The sequence below is a fragment of the Chenopodium quinoa genome, unplaced genomic scaffold, assembly GCF_001683475.1.
Source record: "Chenopodium quinoa cultivar QQ74 unplaced genomic scaffold, ASM168347v1, whole genome shotgun sequence".
Lineage (NCBI taxonomy): Eukaryota > Viridiplantae > Streptophyta > Magnoliopsida > Caryophyllales > Amaranthaceae > Chenopodium > Chenopodium quinoa.
In genome coordinates, this window is record NW_018744080.1 from 446,979 (window position 1) to 467,066 (window position 20,088).

The following is a 20,088-nucleotide window of genomic DNA, read 5'->3' on the forward strand; positions in this document are numbered from 1 at the left end:
GCTCTCCTAACTTCAATTCATATTTTCTTCACCAAATCCTACCAAAGTTCACTATGATTGGGGTAAATAGGTAGATTTGGGAATTAGGGTTCATGGAATCTTGGGATTTCAGAGCGCTCTAAACATTCGGTCTCTTAGATGAAACTGGATGAAAATTGGAGCGACCACATCTTAATAAGGGAGCGCCCGCTTTGAATTCAAATTGCATTGGGGCTGAAATTGAAAATTGCGGCGACTGCGATTCACTCTTGCCGGTTCTTAGCTACTGCAATTAGCTCCTTTTTGTGGGCTGCTATTACAGTTGAAGAGGGAGATGCGAGTTGTTGCGCGACTGTTTGCGGCTGCAGATGAAGTGGGGTCGAAGGTGGATATTGACTGGGTTGAGAGGTTCAGTGCTCCAGAGTTGTTGGTGAGTTCTTTTCCAAAGCCGCCATCTTTAGCTTCGCTTCGTAGTACAGACTCCATTAACAAAGCTTCAAATTCTTCAAATCAAAGATTGATTGAAGAATAAATTGGAATTTGAGTTTGATTTCTAGAAATTTTGGAGAGAGAAAGAGAGAAGAAGAAAAAAGGTTTTTAGTAGTGAGGGGAGGAGAGAGAAAATGAATGAGAAGGGTGATAATGTAATGGTGGTGATATATTGGTTTTTTGTCTGAAGTTGTAAAATTTGGGAGTGTAGAAATGAAATTAAATTGGTGTGTTGAATTCAATGAAGGAAATGATGACAGGTTGAGTGAAATATATCAGTGAGATGATTAAATTGAGAGGAAAAAAAAGGTGGGAAGTTAGTTATGGAGCCCAAAAAAGAAATTTCACCGGATTTTTGAATTTTTGATATGGGTGGTAATCTGAGCATTTATTTAATTTAAGGGGTGGTAATTTAAAATAAAAAATTAAACGGGTGGATAGTTCGAAAATGGTTACATTTTTGGGTGGTAATTTAAAAAATTTCCTAATCAAAATGTCATTTTTTTTTTTCTCTAAAAAAATGTCATTTTTTTATTAACAGACAAAGGTCATACTCCAAGGATGCCCCGTTTTCTCATAGAAAGAAACAAAGAGAAACAAAATTGTTTCTCACATGGTATTTTCGTAAATAAACCAACTTTATTCAACTTTATTCAATTTTGGAGCCCACCATAATGAAAAAGTTGTTGATTTATTCACGAAAATGCCCCCATGAAAAACAAATTTGACGCAATATTATAACCATCTATCATCCATACTCCCCAAGGTGTAACTTAGTTAGACTTATACCTTATCTTCCCTTGTGGCTATGGACCCAATGGCAACTAGGGTTTGGTGATGTGTTAAATGGCGAATGAAGAGAGGTGAGACTCGTGAGAGGGTGGGTTGTGCGCCTTGTGGCTATGGACTATGGTGGTACTGCGAATGCGCGATGGAAGGTAAAATAATTGGAGCAACTGTGACTGAGTCTTTGATGTGGCTCTGTGAGTCTTTTGATATTGGTTGCTAGGAATTTTGCCCAAGGTACTTTCGCTGGGATATTACTCTTCGAAGACTGTTTTTTTTCGTGTTTTTTTACAGAAAAAAACACTTAATTAACCAGTTTGCTTGGTAACATAAAGAGATATACAACCCTAACTGTATACATATTTAAGATGTATAGGGGAAAAGGAATAAGTAAAATAGCCACAAGGGGAAAAGCATTCAAGGACAACTACTAACATTTCAATCCCACAAGACTTCTCCTTGGACATCTAATGTGTACGAAAATGCCAACTGTGAAATTGGTGGAATTATAGATGTGACACAATTTCCTTAATTTTATACTAATCATATAAAAAAAAATTTAAAAAAAAATAAAAGGGTAAAATTGTACACATAATGCAATGCCACAACGGTTATACAATAGAAATTGCTACATTTACATACAACTGCAGCTATATCGCCTACTTATACTAAATTAGTTGCTTATATTTTACTGGAATTAATGGCAATTTCAATAAAGGCAGAAACAATGTTTTATTAATTGAATCACAACAGATACTAGTACAAAATTTCATTCCAATGAACTGCTGAAAAGTTAACTAGCATCAAATCATATAATGCCAGAATCCCTGCTTACTTGTTGGTTAATTCTGCAGTGTAAGTTACATACAACATCAACAGAATAAAACCGAAATCTGCTCATGAGCCCAATCCTCATTGCCACGGAAGCAGCACTATGAACTACTTCACCAATCTTCGGGCATTCCTAACTGTGAAATGAACACTTGATCAAATATTTGACCCAAAACACACATTTTAAGTGTAATACTTTAAGTGTTTACAGCAATACAAACACCTTGCAGCATTCCTTAGAAAATCAATGAAGTATATACACATAACAGGCAGAAGAGATGACGCGATCAAATTACTTTAACAACTCCTGCAAACAGTTTTACAAGTCTAGCAGAACTAGAATTAAAAGCACCAATTCCATTAAAGGCCATAAATTAGTTGTTTGTGTTTCAAACTGAACCATTTTATTTAATAGCACACGGATCATATTCTGTACATAATATGATCCATCCTAATTGATTTAGAATAAATCATATTCTAGTTTTCACAAAAAAAAAAATTAAAACAAATCTGTACATAATAATTCTGTCAGCTGCTCTTTTTCACATTGGCAATTAATAAAAGATAACAGTAACAACAGGAAAAAGATAGTGTTTGCACTAGTAAACACATCGTACAACTCTCGTCTTCTTCTTGGATGACAGCCACGAACACCAAAAAAAAAATAAAAACTTGGAAAACAAGATGGAAAGCTGAGGTTAGGAGTAAAAACTAGATACAGTCCAAGCAACATCATTTTTTTTTTTGGGGTGAGGAGGAGAGAAGTGGATGCATCATTCTAGTGCTACTCAGAACTCTAAAGATTTACCAGACATAAATGACACATAGCTTCCTACTAATGAGACTTGGATTAAAGTCATTAAACTAAGCATAGCAAACCCCTAGCCCCTAAATTCACTAACTCTTCAGTCTACCAATCACCCATCACCAGTGGGGGATAGCTCAAGTGGTTAGAGCTTCCTTCCCCGATTTCTGGAAACCCTTGGATTGTTTCTCACCCCCGCCCTTGTGGCTCTCTAACAATAAAAAAAAAACTAACTCTTCAGTCTACCAATCACCTTCCATCAACCTGTATTTTCTTTATTTCTCTTCCATTCCCCCTAAACTATATTATTAATCCAAGCATACCTTGAAGAATCAGATTCAAAAACATTCCAAAATACAGGGTTCTTGCTACTAAAATGATATCTGGCCAGAACAAATCTAAGGAAAGACTAATTACAAAATGAACTCAGAAAATGCACTTGATAAATTATCCATGATCAAACACAATAAACAATTTTTTCCTCAAACACAATACATTATTTTTTTCCCTCAAAAGATAATCCATTAAAACTGTGGTTGCAGAATATTGGTAAAGCATTGCCAAGCTGGCAAGCTCAGACAATTGAACATGAAAAGTTTACCAGCAGAGAGAATCCAAACAATAAAAGCAGCAGCATGGCACACAAAATAGACAATCACAAAATGATGAGCACAAATTAGGTTGCCAAAAGCTGAGATAATAACAAAGACATGACTCAACTAGGACAGAGAAGTCGTTGAAATGAATAAGGGCAGCATGAGTAACAGCAAATAAAGTCAAATAAGTAAATAACAATACAAAAGGCTTAATGGAACTATGGAAATTCATAGCTGCCAGATCGAGGCAAGGAATATACTTCCTCTGAATTTGATATTTTCTGTGGAGATGAGGGAATTGAACATCAGCTTACAGTGTGTTATACACCTCAGCAAAAAAAAAAATTTTTTTTTTTTGGGGGGGGGGGGGGGGGGAGGGGAGGGTTCTGAGCGAAAGAATAGAACGGTGATGGAGATGGCTCACTGTATGTTAAGTGAGAAAAATCTGCCAAAAAAATTCTGGGCAGAAGCTGTTCGCACATCTGTTTATTTGTTGAACAGGCTGCTCACAAAAGCGGTTCAACGCAAAACTCCAATTGAAGCATGGAGTGGAAGAAAGCCAACAGCAAAACACTTTAGAGTATTTGGATCAGTTTGCTATGCTCATATTCCATCTCAAAAGAGAAGCAAACTAGATGCAAAAGCCGAAAGAGGAATCTTCCTTGGCTATGATTCACAAGCCAAAGAATATCGACTCTTCAATCTTAGTAATGAAAAGATCATGATTAGTCGAGATGTTGAATTCGATGAAGATGCAAGTTGGAATTGGGAAGAACAGAAGGTTGAGAAGAAATTTTTCCAAGTTGGCAGTGAAGTACATGATGGACCTAGAGATGAGAATGCTGAAGAAGCTCCTTCCACACCTATACAAGCTGGAAATGGCACTTGTGAAACTAGTGATGATAATAATGCCACGGGTCCTAGAGGTAAAAAGTCTCTCTCAGATTTGTACGAGGAATGTCCAGTCTTTCACCTAGATCCGGAGGAATGTGAACGATGTTACCTTGGTCTTGAAGAACCCCAAACATATGAGCAGGCTTTTGAAGACAAAAGGTGTCAGCAAGCAATGGAATATGAAATCAATATGATCAAGAAAAATCAGACTTGGGAGTTGGTTGATAGACAAAGTGATCGCAAAGTGATTGGCGTCAAGTGGGTCTACAAAATCAAATTGAATCCTGATGGGACCATAAGCAAGTTATTGGTCGTCAAAGGATACTACCAACAAGCAGGAATTGATTATGGAGATACATTTAATCCAGTGGCTTGACACACTTAAAACTCTAATTGCTTTAGCAGCTCAAGATAAATGGAAGATTTATTAACTTGATGTCAAGTCTGCCTTCCTCAATGGTGAACTCGAGGAGGAAATTTACATTGAGCAACCTCCCGGATTTGCTATTAAAGGGCAAGAAGAAAAAGTGTGCAAGCTGAAAAAGGCTCTTTATGGGCTAAAACAAGCGCCACGAGCATGGTAGTGGTACAACAAGATTGACTCATATCTACTTGCACAAGGGTTCAACAAAAGTAAAAATGAGCACACTCTCTATGTGAAGAATCAAGGAGAAAATGATTTGCTCATTGTTTCACTCAATGTTGATGATCTTGTCACGGGAAACAAATCAAAAAAAAAACCTCTCGTTCAAGGAGGAGATGAAAAGGAAGTTCGAAATGACAGACTTGGGCTTAATGAAGTATTTCCTAGGGATGGAAGTTCAACAAGCTGAAGATGGAATCTCTCAAAGGAAATATGCAAATGATGTTCTTAAGAAGTTTCATATGCAAAACTGCAAGCCAGTCAGTACACCTCTTGTAGTGAATGAGAAAAGTTGTCCAGAGATGATGGTCAAAGGAAAGCTGACACTAGGGAGTACAAGAGCTTAGTTAGAAGCCTACTTTACCTTACAGCGATTTCAAGGTTCATGAGTGAACCAAGTGATGTTCATATAGGTGCTGCCAGAAGAGTGCTCAGGTATATAAGAGGAACCTCAGATTTTGGTGTGTTGTTTAACACAAGTGCAAACTCCAAATTGTTTGCATGATGACATGAAAAGTACTTTGGGATATGCTTTTTCACTTGGATCTGGAGTGTTTTCATAAATTTCGAAGAAGGAAGAAGTAGTAGCTCAATCCACAGCTGAAGCCGAGTACATTGCAGCATTAGCAACTGTTAATCAAGACTTGAGACACAAACCGGAAGAAGCTACTGAAGTTCTAGTAGACAACAAATCAGCAACTGCTATTTCAAAAAATCCAGTTTGTTTCAGCAAGACAAAGCACATGAAGAATAAGTAATATGCACTTCGAGAAGCTGAGCAAGAGAAAGAAGTGAAGCTGATTCATTGTCCTACTGAGTTTCAGCTCGCTGACATTTTGACCAAGGCTTTACCAAAAAGTAGATTTGAGTTCCTCAAACTCAAGCTTGGTATGATGGCCAAAAGTCTCGAGGACTGTTAGTAAATGAGACTTTTAGGGGCCGTTTGGTTCGCACGAGGGAATTGGAATGGAATGAACAAAGGGAAAGGAGAAGAATGGGATGAAAATACCCTTTTTTGCTTTGTTGTTTGTTTTTAAAACAAAGGGAATCAATCCCACCACCACCACCACCACCACAACCACCACACATTTCAATAATATTTCATCTTTCTCAGCCACCAAAACCCTCGTCGGCCCTCCCCCGCCCCTCGCCGGCTCTCCCCCTCCCCTCGCCGCCGCTAGCCGCGCTTGCCTCGACCTCCCCTCCCCCGAAAAAACCACCCTAGCCCCACAAAACCGCCCCGATCTCCCTCGACCCCGAAACCGTCGCCCCGCTAGGGTTTTGCGGGGCTAGGGTGGTTTTTGCGGGGGAGGGGAGGGCGGCGAGGCTTGGGGGAGGATCGGTGGTGGTCAGGGGAGGAGCGGCGGTGGTCGGGGTAGGGGCGGCAGTGGTCTGGGCTGGTTTTCCGGTGGTGTTGGTAGGTGTGAAGGTGGTGATGTGGTGGTGTGAAAGTGGGTAGGGAAAGGGAATGGAAAAGTCTAGGGGGGTGGGGAATGAAGTTGGAAGGATTTGGGGTAATGAGGAGGGTAAAGGGAATGATTAAAAGTGCTAAACAAACATCAACAAAGGGAATCGGGCCATTTGATTCCCATTTCCTTTCCTAATTACCCCTAACCAAACGGCCCCTTAGTGTTCGGCAATTAGTGAAGAAATGAGTGAATAAACTTGAATACTAGAGTTATTAGGAGTAGTTGAAATGCAAAAAGTTGCGACTCTTCATTGCATCACAACAACGTAGAAGGCATCCCTCACCCCTATGTAAAGTACTCTTGTACATATCAAAATAATATAAGCAATCTTCCTACTTTCTTTTCTACATACACTTTTCCAGCTTACTCTAACACAATCTACTACCTAGAGTTGTATACAAAAAACCTATGTTACTCGGACTCTTTTATTTACCTCACGTGTCCGTGTCGACACGACTCGTGTCGGACACCGACACCGACACTTGGACACTTCATTTTTAACTAAAAACAAAACTTTTTTCAAAAAAATGGGCGAGTCCGATACTTGGACACCCGTGTCTAATTTGACACTTCATCCGAGTCCAAGTAACATAGCAAAAAACTAAACATATCGAAGATAATTTTGACATAATTACCCGTTTTAAAAAGTGTCATTCAAAATTCAAATAACTAACTTTCGTAATTTTAAGAAATCTATCTAATATCCCGTCACATGAACCTCAAAGATGTATATTAGTACCAACAAAGCCCCTATTGGTAGTTTTGGTACTAATAAGTGTCTTGTTAGGATAAAGTTGAGTAACTAAGCACTACTTTACTGCCAAAGAGGATAGAATGAGGTCTATGTGGAGAAAATTTGGTAGCTGGGTATTGAATTATAAACTTTGGACTTTAATATATAACACATTACAAAAGGAAGTTGTAAGAATAACACTGTTTAAAATTGGTAGTTACTGACAAAATAAACAAGCAATGATCAAACAGACAAAAGAAAACATACAGAGCCACCTAGCAATAGTACAAACAAGTTTAGCAGAAAAAGTAACCAAACTAAACACAAGGAAACTGAAGAATATCTTCCAGCTTATTAAATATTGCTATTTGCTACTCTTCAAAGAAACAGTACAGGCTTGTGCTTTAAAAAAAGTAAGGAGAAAAGGAACTGTAAAAACTGAAGGTGTGTACAGCTCAAACGTGTATTTATTATCTAAAGGAAAAAGCCTCCGATATAATTATGAAGGCCATAAATAGAAATTAGGAGTTACAATTGGAATGATGAAGATATAATTGTGAAGTTCTGGTTGACGCCCATCATGTTACATGTAAAAATACAATTAACTAAATTGACTATTTCCTACAATTTTACCATGGATTACAATTTACAAGTCCTAATACTCATTAACACTCTTCCTCCGAAGGCAGACACACAATCCAACAAGACCCAGTTGTCATCAGACATCATCATTGTAGTGAACCACAAATAATCCAATCAAAAGGGGAAAGAAAAATAGTGGTCAAGCAATATAAATAGACAGCAAAATTTTGACTGATCAGAATGAATTCTTTTTTTTTTTTTTTTCCTTTTCAACTTAAAATAAAGCTCATTGAAACCTAATGAATAACATATAGAAGCACCGAATATATGGCATTCTGGGCGTACCTATAGTTTTTATCAAGCAGCTGCATTCTACTCTACTACAAATAATATGTAGGTAGCTAACAACCCAAATTATGCTTCATGGAAAAGATAAACAGCTTCAGGCATGATTTTCCTGTACGTGCCTTTTGTGATCCCTATCAGGATATCCAAGGTGGCCAATCCTGTTTTTCTCTTCAGCAAAATCTCCTTGCCATCTTTTTCCATCACTTGTTTTGTCCGGTGGGCTTTCAGCCTTTCTCTTCCGATCATTTGACTTGGGTGATTGATAATCCCAGCTAGAATCATCTAATGCAGACACCTCACCTTCTTCTACATTCTCAACATCAAGTCCATGTGATTGCTGACTCTTCGAGCCCATATGGTTCCCATCTCCAGAAGGCTCAAGGTGTTTGCTATTATGGGAGTTATCATTATCAAGCCGAGTGGAGGGCTGAGCCCAGTTTTGCTTTTTTTCCTGCTTTATTTTCTCACTCTCTGCAGCAGCTAACTCAACCCCCTCTTCCAGCTCTTTCACAATGGGATCATACTCATCCATTGAGTCTTTCTTCTTAATCACATCCCCTCGGGACTTCCTTCTCTTTTCACATAATTCCTTCAACTTGGTTGTATCTATCTTCTCAATCATTTCTGATGGTGATTGGGTTTGACCAGCTTCTTTGAATTCTACATTATTATTATGGTATTTATCTTTTAAATCTTCCCCGTCTCTTACTTTATTTTCTCCAATACTCTTTTCTTTACTATCTTCACTGCTATTCCACTCTGGGGCAGATCTCATATTTTGACCATCACCCAAATTCTCAGGGTAAACCAAGGGCTCCACAGCTCTAGGTTCTCCATGGGCTTTGTGATCTGAGTTCACATAGTCATTATTCCGACTATGGGATACTCTAGGGGGCCCAGTGTGTTTGTTTGGAAGATCAGGCAACTGCTGAGCACTAGGTGGCTTCAAGGTTCCGGTCTTAGTCGCAGCTACTGCTTGAGGAATGTTGTTATTTGGTACTTGCTCTTCAGTTGAAGTTCTTGACGTGGGTCGATTAGCAGCCACTCCAGCTACACTGCCTTCAGCTTCACTTCCTTGGTTTTGTGGTGCTCTGTTCTGTTCATACAGTTCTAACATTTGATTGCTAACCTCTGCAAAAGTAGAACAACGAACATGAATACAACAATTGGAAAAACTTATTCATACATAAGAAAGTATCTGCAGCAATTAAGCTCTCCTGATATTACTTTCCTGTTCCTGAATGTAAAATCGGAGGATGAGGCAAAAGAAAATAACTTATAGGATATAAACATATTACAAGAAACAACTATTGGCTGCAATGATTCCATAGCAAGCTCTTAAATTAAAGGACCAACCCTCCAGTTGACGTGGGGTGACATCAAACTCTTGCCACCAGACCTTCTCACCATCCGAAGGAAGTTTGACTTTAAGGAACTTGGCAGCAAGAAAGATGGCACCTGCTGCTATGTGATGGGGCTTAAATTGCAAGCAAAGAGATGTCCGCAGCCTACATGGCCAATTTAAGTGTCAATTAGGGTTTGGAAGAAAGATCTTCACGTCATATTACAAGATTTTCATATGCATCATACCCATCATTGACAAAATTCCATGCAACCTGGGCAAGGGCATTCTGTGCAACCTTGAATTTCTTTATAGCCTCAACAAGAGGTTTATATGGATGTTGCACATTCAGATCAAAGCCAAGAGTTGCTAGTACAACCCTCTCCCCCAATAAAATTAGCTCTTTTTGTTGTTCAAAAATCTCCTGCACGTTAAATCAAACATAAATACATCAAAACATTCACACAAATCACAGTCAAAGTATATCACTTTTGTATCTTTCTAATACTAACAAATGAAACATTTCACTAATAAGGGAAAGGAAAGGAGTATAAGACATAAGCTACATAGATTATGAACAATAATAAAGACAGTAAAGAGCAAACAACTGATTGTCCATCTCCTTCAAAATTACTATTTCCACTTATCTCTGACCATGGCCATACTCATTATTATCTTGTTTAAATATGTAGAATACATATACTTGTTGGTTCAATTAAGAGTAAGATTTTTACTTCAACAAGTAATCTATCCTATATAACAGGGATATGACAACCATCCAATAATAAAAGGACATAAAACAGCACTAATAGATCAGAATACGTTCGCTTATTTTTCAGCAGTGTTTGAAAAAGCACGCCTAGGCGCTGAGGCGCAAGGTGATAGGGGGTAAGCGCTTATTTTGGCCTAGGCGAGGCATTTTTAATTAGGCACACCAAAAGCGCACGAGGCGCACATGAAGCAAATATCTGCCAATTTTTTTTACTGTTTATATAGTGCGCCTCACTTCAATGAGGCGCACCTAGGCGCTGCATATCCCTTATCACCTCAGCATGCCTTGAGCTTTTTTATACATTGTTTTTCAGATGAGCAATGTAATCATTACTAATAAAAAAAAACTGTGGCCTATTGCAGCAATGTCCCAGGAGGTTCCTTGCCATGCTTTACCGTGTGAAAAGACAGACTATAGCCTCTTAAATATCAAAATGCACACATCTTGCTGGAATACAAAAATTGATTCTAGCAATCTTATAGGAAGACACCAGAATCTGGGTGGCTTAAGCGAAAAATTAAATAAAACCAAGAGCTTCAGTGCAGCCTAAAAGGAACAAAGGAGCAAGCAGTGAAAAACAGTACCTTTTGCTTAATCTTCTGAATAGCAGTAGGATCCTTTTTATGAATAATTTCATAGGAAACCATGATGACATCTTTTAATGGACGTGGGGTTTCTTCAACCTTCCCAGCAAGAAACATACAAGCCGTGGCAATAGTCTACAGCAGATGAGAATCAGTTAAAAGTGGGCACCATATGAGATATTTTTTACCAAAAAATATCAGTAAAAAACATATTTTTGGTTTCAAGTTATCTTTAACCACCAGAAAGAAATAATTAAAAGGTCACTAGAACCAGTGCATACCCTTCTATCATTCTTGGCATGGGACTGCCGGAGATAAAATCGGTGACAAAAAATAATTGCAGTAGCAATTGTTACCTGAGGTCTGCATTAGCAAAAGAAATGTCATGTAAAAGAACTTCACACTGAAGTTTATATAAATGATATATAATTATTTGAAAACACTAAATAAGAAATGACATACAAAACTGTACACTAATCAAATTTTTGCAAAAGTAAAGTAGTCAAATATTACACTGATGCCAACATCAATATAAAAGTCTTCATTCGGATGGTAATAAATGTGAAAATTCATTCCTAGGATAAAAATAAAAATAACACAACTCTGTCCAACACATAATATCAACAGAAACTGGTTCCTCCAACCCATTTCTCTATAGCCCTATTAGTCTTCCAGGAGGACCAGGACCATATCCAAAGCCTTGCACTGTTGCACAACACAAAGTGAAAAATAAGCAGCTTGAAAAATGAAGCAAGCATCCTCAAACCCATTCAAAGTTCTCTCCTTCCCAAATTTTACTAAAAAAATAATAACAGTTAGAGTACACTAAGATACTATAAATCAATGGACATGTAAATTTGGTACACCTTCCAATACCAAAAGGTTGTAACAAGCTCATGGACAGTGTTTCAGCTTCTGATTACAATGGATTAAATCAATACTAACTGTTGTGATGACATAAGTCTCATCTAATCAAGACAGCCTCTATGCATCTATAGGGGTTATCTACTTATCTTAGAACAGCCAATTTACAATAATATAACTCCTTAACATGACTGGACAGGCTGTCTTGGAGGCATTGGGGTATCAATAAACTACAAAATAAATTAACAAAGTTCATCATTTCTAGGCAATACACCTCTAAGTAAAACATCCTCACATACAATAATGCTTCAATAATCACGACATTCTAGGAACAGTAACATGGTACATTAATTGGACTTGTTAGCAGTGTCCCACATGAATGCATCAGTTTCCCCCAGGTTCAATATTATAATTAAAAGATCAATAGCAAGAAAAGATACTTTCAAGTGATCCTTAAAACAAAAGGGTTTTATACATACCAAAGGTAAGAAAGATCATTACTAGACTCTAAGCCCTTATATACCTCAAAATTACTCTTTATCTAGTTAAAAGCCATTTTTTAAATAAGATAGCCACTTTATAATGTAGAACTAGACTCTAAAAGCTTCAGATTTTGATGTTTGACCTGCGCTGCCCAATCTAATGCACTATAGACTAAATAAGAATCAGTCTTCTATTAGATAGCTAGTTGCTCCCCGGGATAGTCCATTTTAAACTAAGGTGGGTAACAAACTAATAAACCTTTAACAAGTTATGTTTCTGCTTGATCTTCCTAAACTTGGACTACACCACTTTACCAATTCCTGAATCCAAGTCCAGAATAAGAGCTCAAAACCACTGGAAAAGAAAGAAAAGTGCTTTTCACTTCCAAATCCAAGCACCAGCAAATTTCCTAATCATATGTATAAGATTCTAAAACCAAGAAAAGACCAACCACCAAAGTGTCTGTTATATCTATTTCCCGGCTATTAAAAACATGTATCCAGCATCAGACCATATTCATTAGCTATGTTCCATGGAAAAATAACGGAAACAAAAAAAAATTATATCACTAGATCCCACAAATACAATTTGATCACTGCAATTTTTGAAAAGAATTTTAAGAAAAAAAAAACAATTAATGTAATACGGTGTAGAAAATAACAAGAACTACCAATATGAAGAAAGAAATTTTTTTTTCCTTAAGAAAAGGACTTATTGGCATCTCAAAGATGAAAAAGTAGTAAAGCTGCTATAATGTAGTAATTCCTCTACATACAACCTTGATTAGAAAATTCCAAACATTATATTTCCATTTGACCAGGCCCCACCCTCATCTTTTTCACTTCTCCTTCCCTATGTTGCCTACTTTCAAATCGTTAATCAGCAGGGATTGTCACATGTATTTTCAGGGAGGTAGCACGAATACCCCCATCTTTTTCACTTCTCCTTCCCTATGTTGCCTACTTTCAAATCGTTAATCAGCAGGTATTTTCAGGGAGGTAGCACGTATAGCACTTGAAAAAATGCTCTTACTAAACTCTACACTATGAACTACCCACAACATCCCACCTGAAACAAGTAAAAGCACAGCCAGTTCAAGATTAGGTTGATGCAAGCATCTTATTGGCTCCCATAATATATAATGATCAGATGGATAGACTGAAAAAGAAAACATTTTTCCAGGTCTCATCATCCCCTTATAATGAACAAAGCTATATCTCATCACGGCTCCTCCAAGGACCTAGATCGATAAGAAGCTTCCTAGTAATGTGAGATGGCCCTCGATACGACACCACCCATCTCCCAATGTTGGCACCCAAGAACTCTTTGAGTATCACAACAACAACAACAACAACAACAACAACAACAACAACAACAACAACAAATATTGTAATAGAATCCCTCCCCCCAACAAACAATTAAGAAAATCTAAAGCATAAATCATGTAAACTTGGCAATCTTGTAAAGAATAAGAATTAAGAAAGAATAGTGAAGTTGATTATAAAGAATGAGAACTCACACTTTAAGTCTCATTCCTAAATCTTGTAGAAAGGTGCAATAAGACTTGCGCAAGTATGTTTCCTTTTTAAGGTCAATACTATCACGCCTTGATGGTGAATCCTCTTCAATTTCCTTCCTTGAAAAGTACCATCGTCCTCCATCCTCTTCAGCTGCTGATCTCAGTGACCCCACTTCCGGACCTCCTATTTGCGAGGATTCTCCGGAAGCCATACCAAATCTTCCTCTCTAAACACAAATTGTACCAAATTTAGGGTTTCTAAACCCTAACCAAATTCCTATTTTTGATTCAATTATCTCGTAATTTTAGATATGGTGACAACAAATACAAACAAATTACCTCAGAATTCAAGCTGCTTCAATGGGGGGGACCGGATACAAGAACTAGATTCAACGAAGAACGCCAACTGCGCTTCAATGGAGAAGGAGAAGAAGAACGTTGAGTGCGCTTCAATACAGCAATTCAATGGGTTGGACGTCTTGGATCCCTATTACCCATGACCCGCCACACTTATTGATGCTTAGATCCGTCTAATAAAGATATGGGTTCAGTCTTTATACATCGTCCTCATCCAATTAAGGGTTTAGAGTAAACATGTTTTGAAAAATACCGACTATTACTTTATTTTTAGGAAAAATTATCAAAAATAATACAAACTTTTAGCGATTTATCAAAAACAAGTCATATTTTTTATTATTTCAGAATAATACAAACTTTAGGTAGTATCCGCTTTAAACAAGTTGTAACCGGTTGGTGACTTAATTAGTAGGTATTTGGGACATGTGTCGCTATTCTATTGGTTTAAAATTTTAATTAAAATTTTTTTATTTAATGTTTTTAATTTTTAATAGATATAAAAATAACATTTATTATTATTTTAGAAATTAAAAAAAAAAACTCAGCCACCTACTCAACCAGCCCCCCACCCTGCCAATACCACCGACAGCCGCCTTTGACAGTTGGCGATCACCGACCACCGACCATGAATGCCGGTGACCACCAACACCCACAAAAACATCAATATTTCCGCCGGCGGCAGCTTATTGTTGCTGGGAAATGGAGAAAAAATGACTTCCAATTCTTCAATTTCGTCAAATCCCGACCTCAATTACTACGAATTTTACAACTTTCTTGTCAATTTGAATGGTTGACAGACAAATTCTGGAGAAAATCTTGCATTATGCGTTTTTCCTTCAAACTACGCTTTACTTTTCCAATTTGGAAATCTGATTGCAAATTAAAGGAATCGAAAGAACAATTAGAAAGTAGCTCAGCTTAACCATGGCTAGAAACTATGGCTTTACTGGTGTATGATGTTAGTGGTGGTACCCTAACCCGTTGCTGACTCAGCCCACTCCCTTCCCCTTACCACAAATCGATGCGATGCCCGAGCCCAAACTGCCGTGAAACCCCATGAAATTAACCCAAATAGTCAGGATCTGCCGGTGGTTTTGGTGATGGTGGATTGGTGGTTCGAGGGAGGGGAGGGAGACGACGACGGTTTGTCGGAATGGGCGGCGGAGTAGATGGGTTAAAGTATAAAACTTCAGGTATTGTATGGACTCCTTGGAGTGCTTAGGGGAAGGAATGAAAGAATAGGGAGGCTAGTGTTTAGGCTAACGAGGGAGAAGAGAATGATTTTGTGACCAAGCTTGTTGATGATTGAAAAAAGGGAGATATGACCTCTATTTATAAGGAAAAAAGAGGGTCGAAAAATCAAGAAAATATAAGAATTCGAATCGGATAAAACTCTTGCGATAGACAACAGTTTTTGCGGCTTTTGTTTTTATCATATCTTTTTATCCAGAAATCGGAATAAGATGAATAAGATATTGTTAGAAAGATCTTGAAATCTACTTTCTAACCCAATAAGAATCAGATTAAAATATTTTGTAGAATAAAAGATATGGCCGAAATAGTAAGACGGTGTCAGTTTTGGATAAAGTTTGACATTTTATTCATATCTTTTCCGTTATAGCTCGGAATTGATATTATAATATATCATTGGAAAGATAATTTCAAGGGATATCCAACCATATAAAATTTGGATAAAAACTATGAGGCACGAAAATAATATCTGTCTATCTTTGAATGTCTTTCAATTCGGATAGAAATAGGATTTTCAAAAAAAGGAGTTTTATTCAATTTTAAACTCTTTAATCTTATCTTTTCAAAACGGATAATTAGGATCTTTTAGAAACTTATAGAAGATTCTAATTAATCCTAATTGGATTAGGAATTGGATTAAATCATTTGGACCCTCCACATGATCATTGGGTCGTAAATAAGGTGGGCTTAGGTTCGGTTTGGGCTCAGTTTAATATTTTGGTCATAACTTATTCGTTATAACTCGGATTTGGGCTTATAATATATCGTTGGAAAGCTCTTTTAAATCCCCATCCAAATATTCAATCATTGAATCCATATTATGGACCAAAATAAACTTAAATAAACGTTTTTATAAAAAGGATACGAAATGAATGATTTTAAAGGACACGAAATGAATTATTTTGGGTTTAAAGGCACGAAAAAAGGAAAATAAGTTATGGTTTGGGGAAATGGGATAGGATTTGGGTAGGTTTTATGAAATGAAAATATGGATTTAAGCACTCCAAGATTAAATACTCAACCCGACCAATAATGGCGGTGAAAGGTTGTTCATCATCGAGTTTGGTTTTGGGGAGACATTTTTAGGTGTCTACAGAAGCCCCCACTTTGACTGAGTTTGTAGAAACGCCAGTTTTGAAAACGATAGTCAAAGTAGTCGATAGGGACGAAGAATGATTTAAGACGTTCTGCGATCCTAAATCACTTTGTATACGCCGATACCTGCAAAAAATGTTAACTCTACAAATAAAAGAGTAAAGGGATAGGACGCTTATCTGACACCAGTGTATCGGTGACAAATGAGTTTGGTATTTTCCTATGCTTGAAGGAATCCACCGGATGATGTTTGTTGAAATGCTTTCCATGCTTGAGGAAAGCCCACAGATGAGTTTGGTAGCTTTCTAAGCCTGAAGAAACCTACCGGATGACAACATGCTTGAGGAAAGTCGACATATGATTTTGGCGTTTTTTTATGCTTGAAGAAATCCACCGATAATGCTTTCCATGCTTGAGGAAAGCCGACAAAGGATTTTGGGGATTTTCTATGCTTGAAGAAATCCATTGGATATTACCTTCCATGTTTGAGGAAAGTCGACAGATGATGAGATTGCAAGTCTTTGTGTATCGAGAACCTTGCGTCATGAAATGATGGTGGTTCGATTTTCCCCGAACGTGGACTGTAGAGGGTTCGCTTGTCCCCGAACGTGGACTGTAGATGGTTCGCTTGTCCCCGAACGTGGGCTGTAGATGGTCCGCTTGTCCCCGGACGTGGGCTGTAAAGGGTTCGCTTGTCCCCGGACGTGGGTTGTAGATGGTCTGCTTGTCCCCGGACGTGGGCTGTAGATGGTCCGCTTGTCCCCGGAAGTGGGCTGTAAATGGTCCGCTTGTCCCCGAACGAAGGCTGTAGATAAGACCTGCAAAATAAAATTTGCCAAGGGACTCGTATATATTGTGATTGACTTGACCAACTGACTTGACCAAGTTTGACTTGACATGACATGGCATGTGTATGACTTATGATTGTGTGTGTCTTGAGTGAGTGTGTGCACTGACACAAGCAATTAAAAATGCAAAAGCAAACATTTTCCGTCATTTTTGTCATAAGTGGAGGGTACCGACTTTCTCCCGAGAAAGAAAGACGTGAAAAATGAAGTTTTGTTTTTGAACTTCCCCAAAATAAAAGTCATGATAAGAAAAGGGAAGAAGTTTTGAACTTCCTTGTTGAGCAAGACGAAATGAATCACATGGATTTTCTTTGTCATATTGAACTGCCCGTCTTGAGTATAATGTATGCATGATGTATGTTCTTAGGCTAGGAGGCTAAGGACAATTACGTCATGTGACACGATAGATAAATGAACTTAGGTCATGGAGCTAAGCATCACATATGGTGTAAAGAAACTGTAGATACCCATTTGTGTCTCCCCAAAACCAAACCCAGTGATGAGTACCTTTCACGTTGAATCATAATCGAATGAAGTGAAAGTGTGGAAAGATTAGTGTTGCAGATGGTTTTAATTTCTTTTTTCTCTTCTCTCTGTTTTTGAAAACCTATTTTGAGAAAACAGTCAATCCAATTTGGTTGGTCCATGATATGGGTCCAATAGTAGTGTAGTTGGATGGGGTTTGAAAAGAGCTTTCTAACGATATATTATAAGCCCAATTCCGATGAATAATGAGGAAGTTATGGCCAATTTACTGAACTGGGCCTGGTTTGAGCCTTAAATGCAGCCCAATAATCTAGAGGAGGGCCTAATATGGATTTATCATTCCTAATGCAATTAGGAATGGTTTTAGTCTTCTAGATTCTTCTAGAAGGTTCTTATCATTCCTAATTCAATTAGCATTGATAAATTAGCTTTTGTTGACTTTTTTAGAGTTTTAATTAAGATCAAAGAACGTTTTTGAGGAAAATACGATTTTATCCTCCTGTACGGCAATTTCTATCTGATTTTAAGAAAACGCATGAATTTCTAAGTCAGCGTCAAACGCCAGCTGTAGCGCCTGACGCTACGCTTGGCGCCTACCGCCAAGGTCAGCGTTTGGCGCTAACTTGGTTTTTTGCGTCAGAACTCTGTTTTTGATGATTTATCTTTTTGGTTGATTTTCTTTATAAATAGCGTTCTAAAATCTCCGTTTTCAATCATCAATTCTTATTCTTTCCAATATTCACCAACTCTCATCAAGAATTTCTTGATTCTCTCTCTCTTTTCTAAACTACCCTTTTACAAACACAATTCCTCATACATTAGCACTAGAAACACCTAGCCATATTCGAAGTTGCCTTCGCCCTAGACGTGAAAGGTTTTAATTTTTGAGGGTTTGGTCCCAAATCTCCCTTTAAATTATTTAATTTAATTGTTTTGTTTATTATTTTCCTTGAAGTTACTAACGTGTGTATTTTGTTATTAGAAAGAGGTATGAGGCATCAAAGTAAGTTCTCCAATGGTTTTTATTATTATGTAGGAATCATGTTTAGGTTGTTATTATGATATTCCTAGTATCATGTCTAGGGTAACTTTAATATTAAATATGATTGTTATGATGCCTTTTATATTCTTCCTAATATTTATGATTGTTAGTATCATGTTAAGGTTAAAGCTTTGATCTTTATTGTTTAGTGACATGCTAGGGTTTGTTATTAATCTTGTTAGTATCATGCCTAGGATCTTGCTATTATTATGCTTTATTATGATTATGATTATTATAATTATTATTATGATGATTATTGTTTTGATTATTATTATTATGTTGCTTGATATTTATATTTATTGCTTGATCACGCTTTTTATGCATGTTTAAAGGGAATTGGTACTTGTAATCACGCTTAATAAGATAGTTAATAATCTTGTTTAGGATTAATTTGATTATAATTCAAGTGATCGACAATAATAGGTTTAGTTGTGCATTAATATTCAACCAACATAGATAAACAAGTTTAGGGTAAACCTATTGATTGCATGTTAGTCAGAAAGCGCACATGAATATGATCAGAATAAAGTAGAGGCCTATTATTAGGGCAGTTTCAATCTCTTTTAGGTTGGATTTGTACTTTCATCCCCGAACCCTATTTGGTTCAAGACCTTATGGGGTTGACGATCTCTTGGATCGTTTAGGGGTGTAACCTTCACCTCGTGAACGGTTTACAAGTTCCTAAAACTTGTTGGCGACTCTTTTGCTCTATCTTCTTTCCCTTTGGACGCCAGTGGGGTTCAAGCTAGGGGATTAAAGCTTTAAATATTCCCTACAGAAACGATCTTGAACGTTACTTAGGTTTGGAAGCTAAGCACGTATATAGATGAAGTGATCGATGAGTATCGCATAATGAATGTCACATAGGTCAAGGAGCTAAGCACAATATGCGATGTATGAAACAATGAACATTGATTAGGTCTAGAAGCTAGGAAAGTATTCAATGTCTCTTTTGATGTTGTCTTGAAAGATGACGAAACATGCGCATCGTTGAAGTAAGATTTCATGATAGAAGGTTCCTAGAAGAAAAGGTGATATGGATATGTATGTGTGAGTGAAGTGTGTGAATGTGATACTAAGGATGGCTGCAAGGGTTATGGTGATGGAAATAGATGTGAGAAGAGTCAAAGATGATGACTCTTTAGGCTGGGTAGGCTAAATGATGTGGGTTCAAGCCCCCAAGTCTAGCTCTAAATGGGTAGGGGTAAGCATTGGATATTCTTTGACTCGATCATGCATGGATATGAATATGAATGTGGATATGAATGTGAATGTGGCCGCACCTCGATG

The 20,088-nt window shown here is 37.5% G+C and overlaps 1 protein-coding gene across 2 annotated transcripts; it reads right to left on the reverse strand.

Moving 5' to 3' along the window:
- Nucleotides 1-1,967: 1,967 nt before the first annotated feature.
- On the reverse strand, nt 1,968-14,243 carry LOC110691393 (cyclin-T1-3-like). Of its 2 annotated transcripts, XR_002505291.1 has the most exons (8): nt 14,059-14,243; nt 13,720-13,946; nt 11,135-11,216; nt 10,854-10,988; nt 9,746-9,921; nt 9,512-9,663; nt 8,153-9,286; nt 1,968-2,222 (listed from the first exon to the last, which is right to left on the reverse strand). XR_002505291.1 is itself a non-coding variant. In XM_021868318.1 (7 exons), exons 2-7 carry the CDS (start codon nt 13,929-13,931, stop codon nt 8,250-8,252), a joined length of 1,794 nt encoding a protein of 597 aa, XP_021724010.1. In that variant the 5' UTR covers nt 13,932-13,946; nt 14,059-14,243; the 3' UTR covers nt 7,675-8,249. The 2 variants fall into 2 exon arrangements, 1 of the variants encoding a protein (XP_021724010.1); XM_021868318.1 differs by lacking the exon at nt 1,968-2,222 and having other exon boundaries at nt 7,675-9,286.
- Between the last annotated feature and the right edge of the window lie 5,845 nt (nt 14,244-20,088).

Bases quoted from the DNA above. Each gene is read 5' to 3' on its own strand.
- LOC110691393 (XM_021868318.1), bottom strand. From the start codon at position 13,931: ATGGCTTCCGGAGAATCCTCGCAAATAGGAGGTCCGGAAGTGGGGTCA. The intron at 9,664-9,745 runs GTATGATGCATA...TTGGCCATGTAG, and splicing joins TGGAATTTTGTCAATGATGG to GCTGCGGACATCTCTTTGCT. The intron at 9,287-9,511 runs GTTGGTCCTTTA...CTACTTTTGCAG, and splicing joins CACCCCACGTCAACTGGAGG to AGGTTAGCAATCAAATGTTA.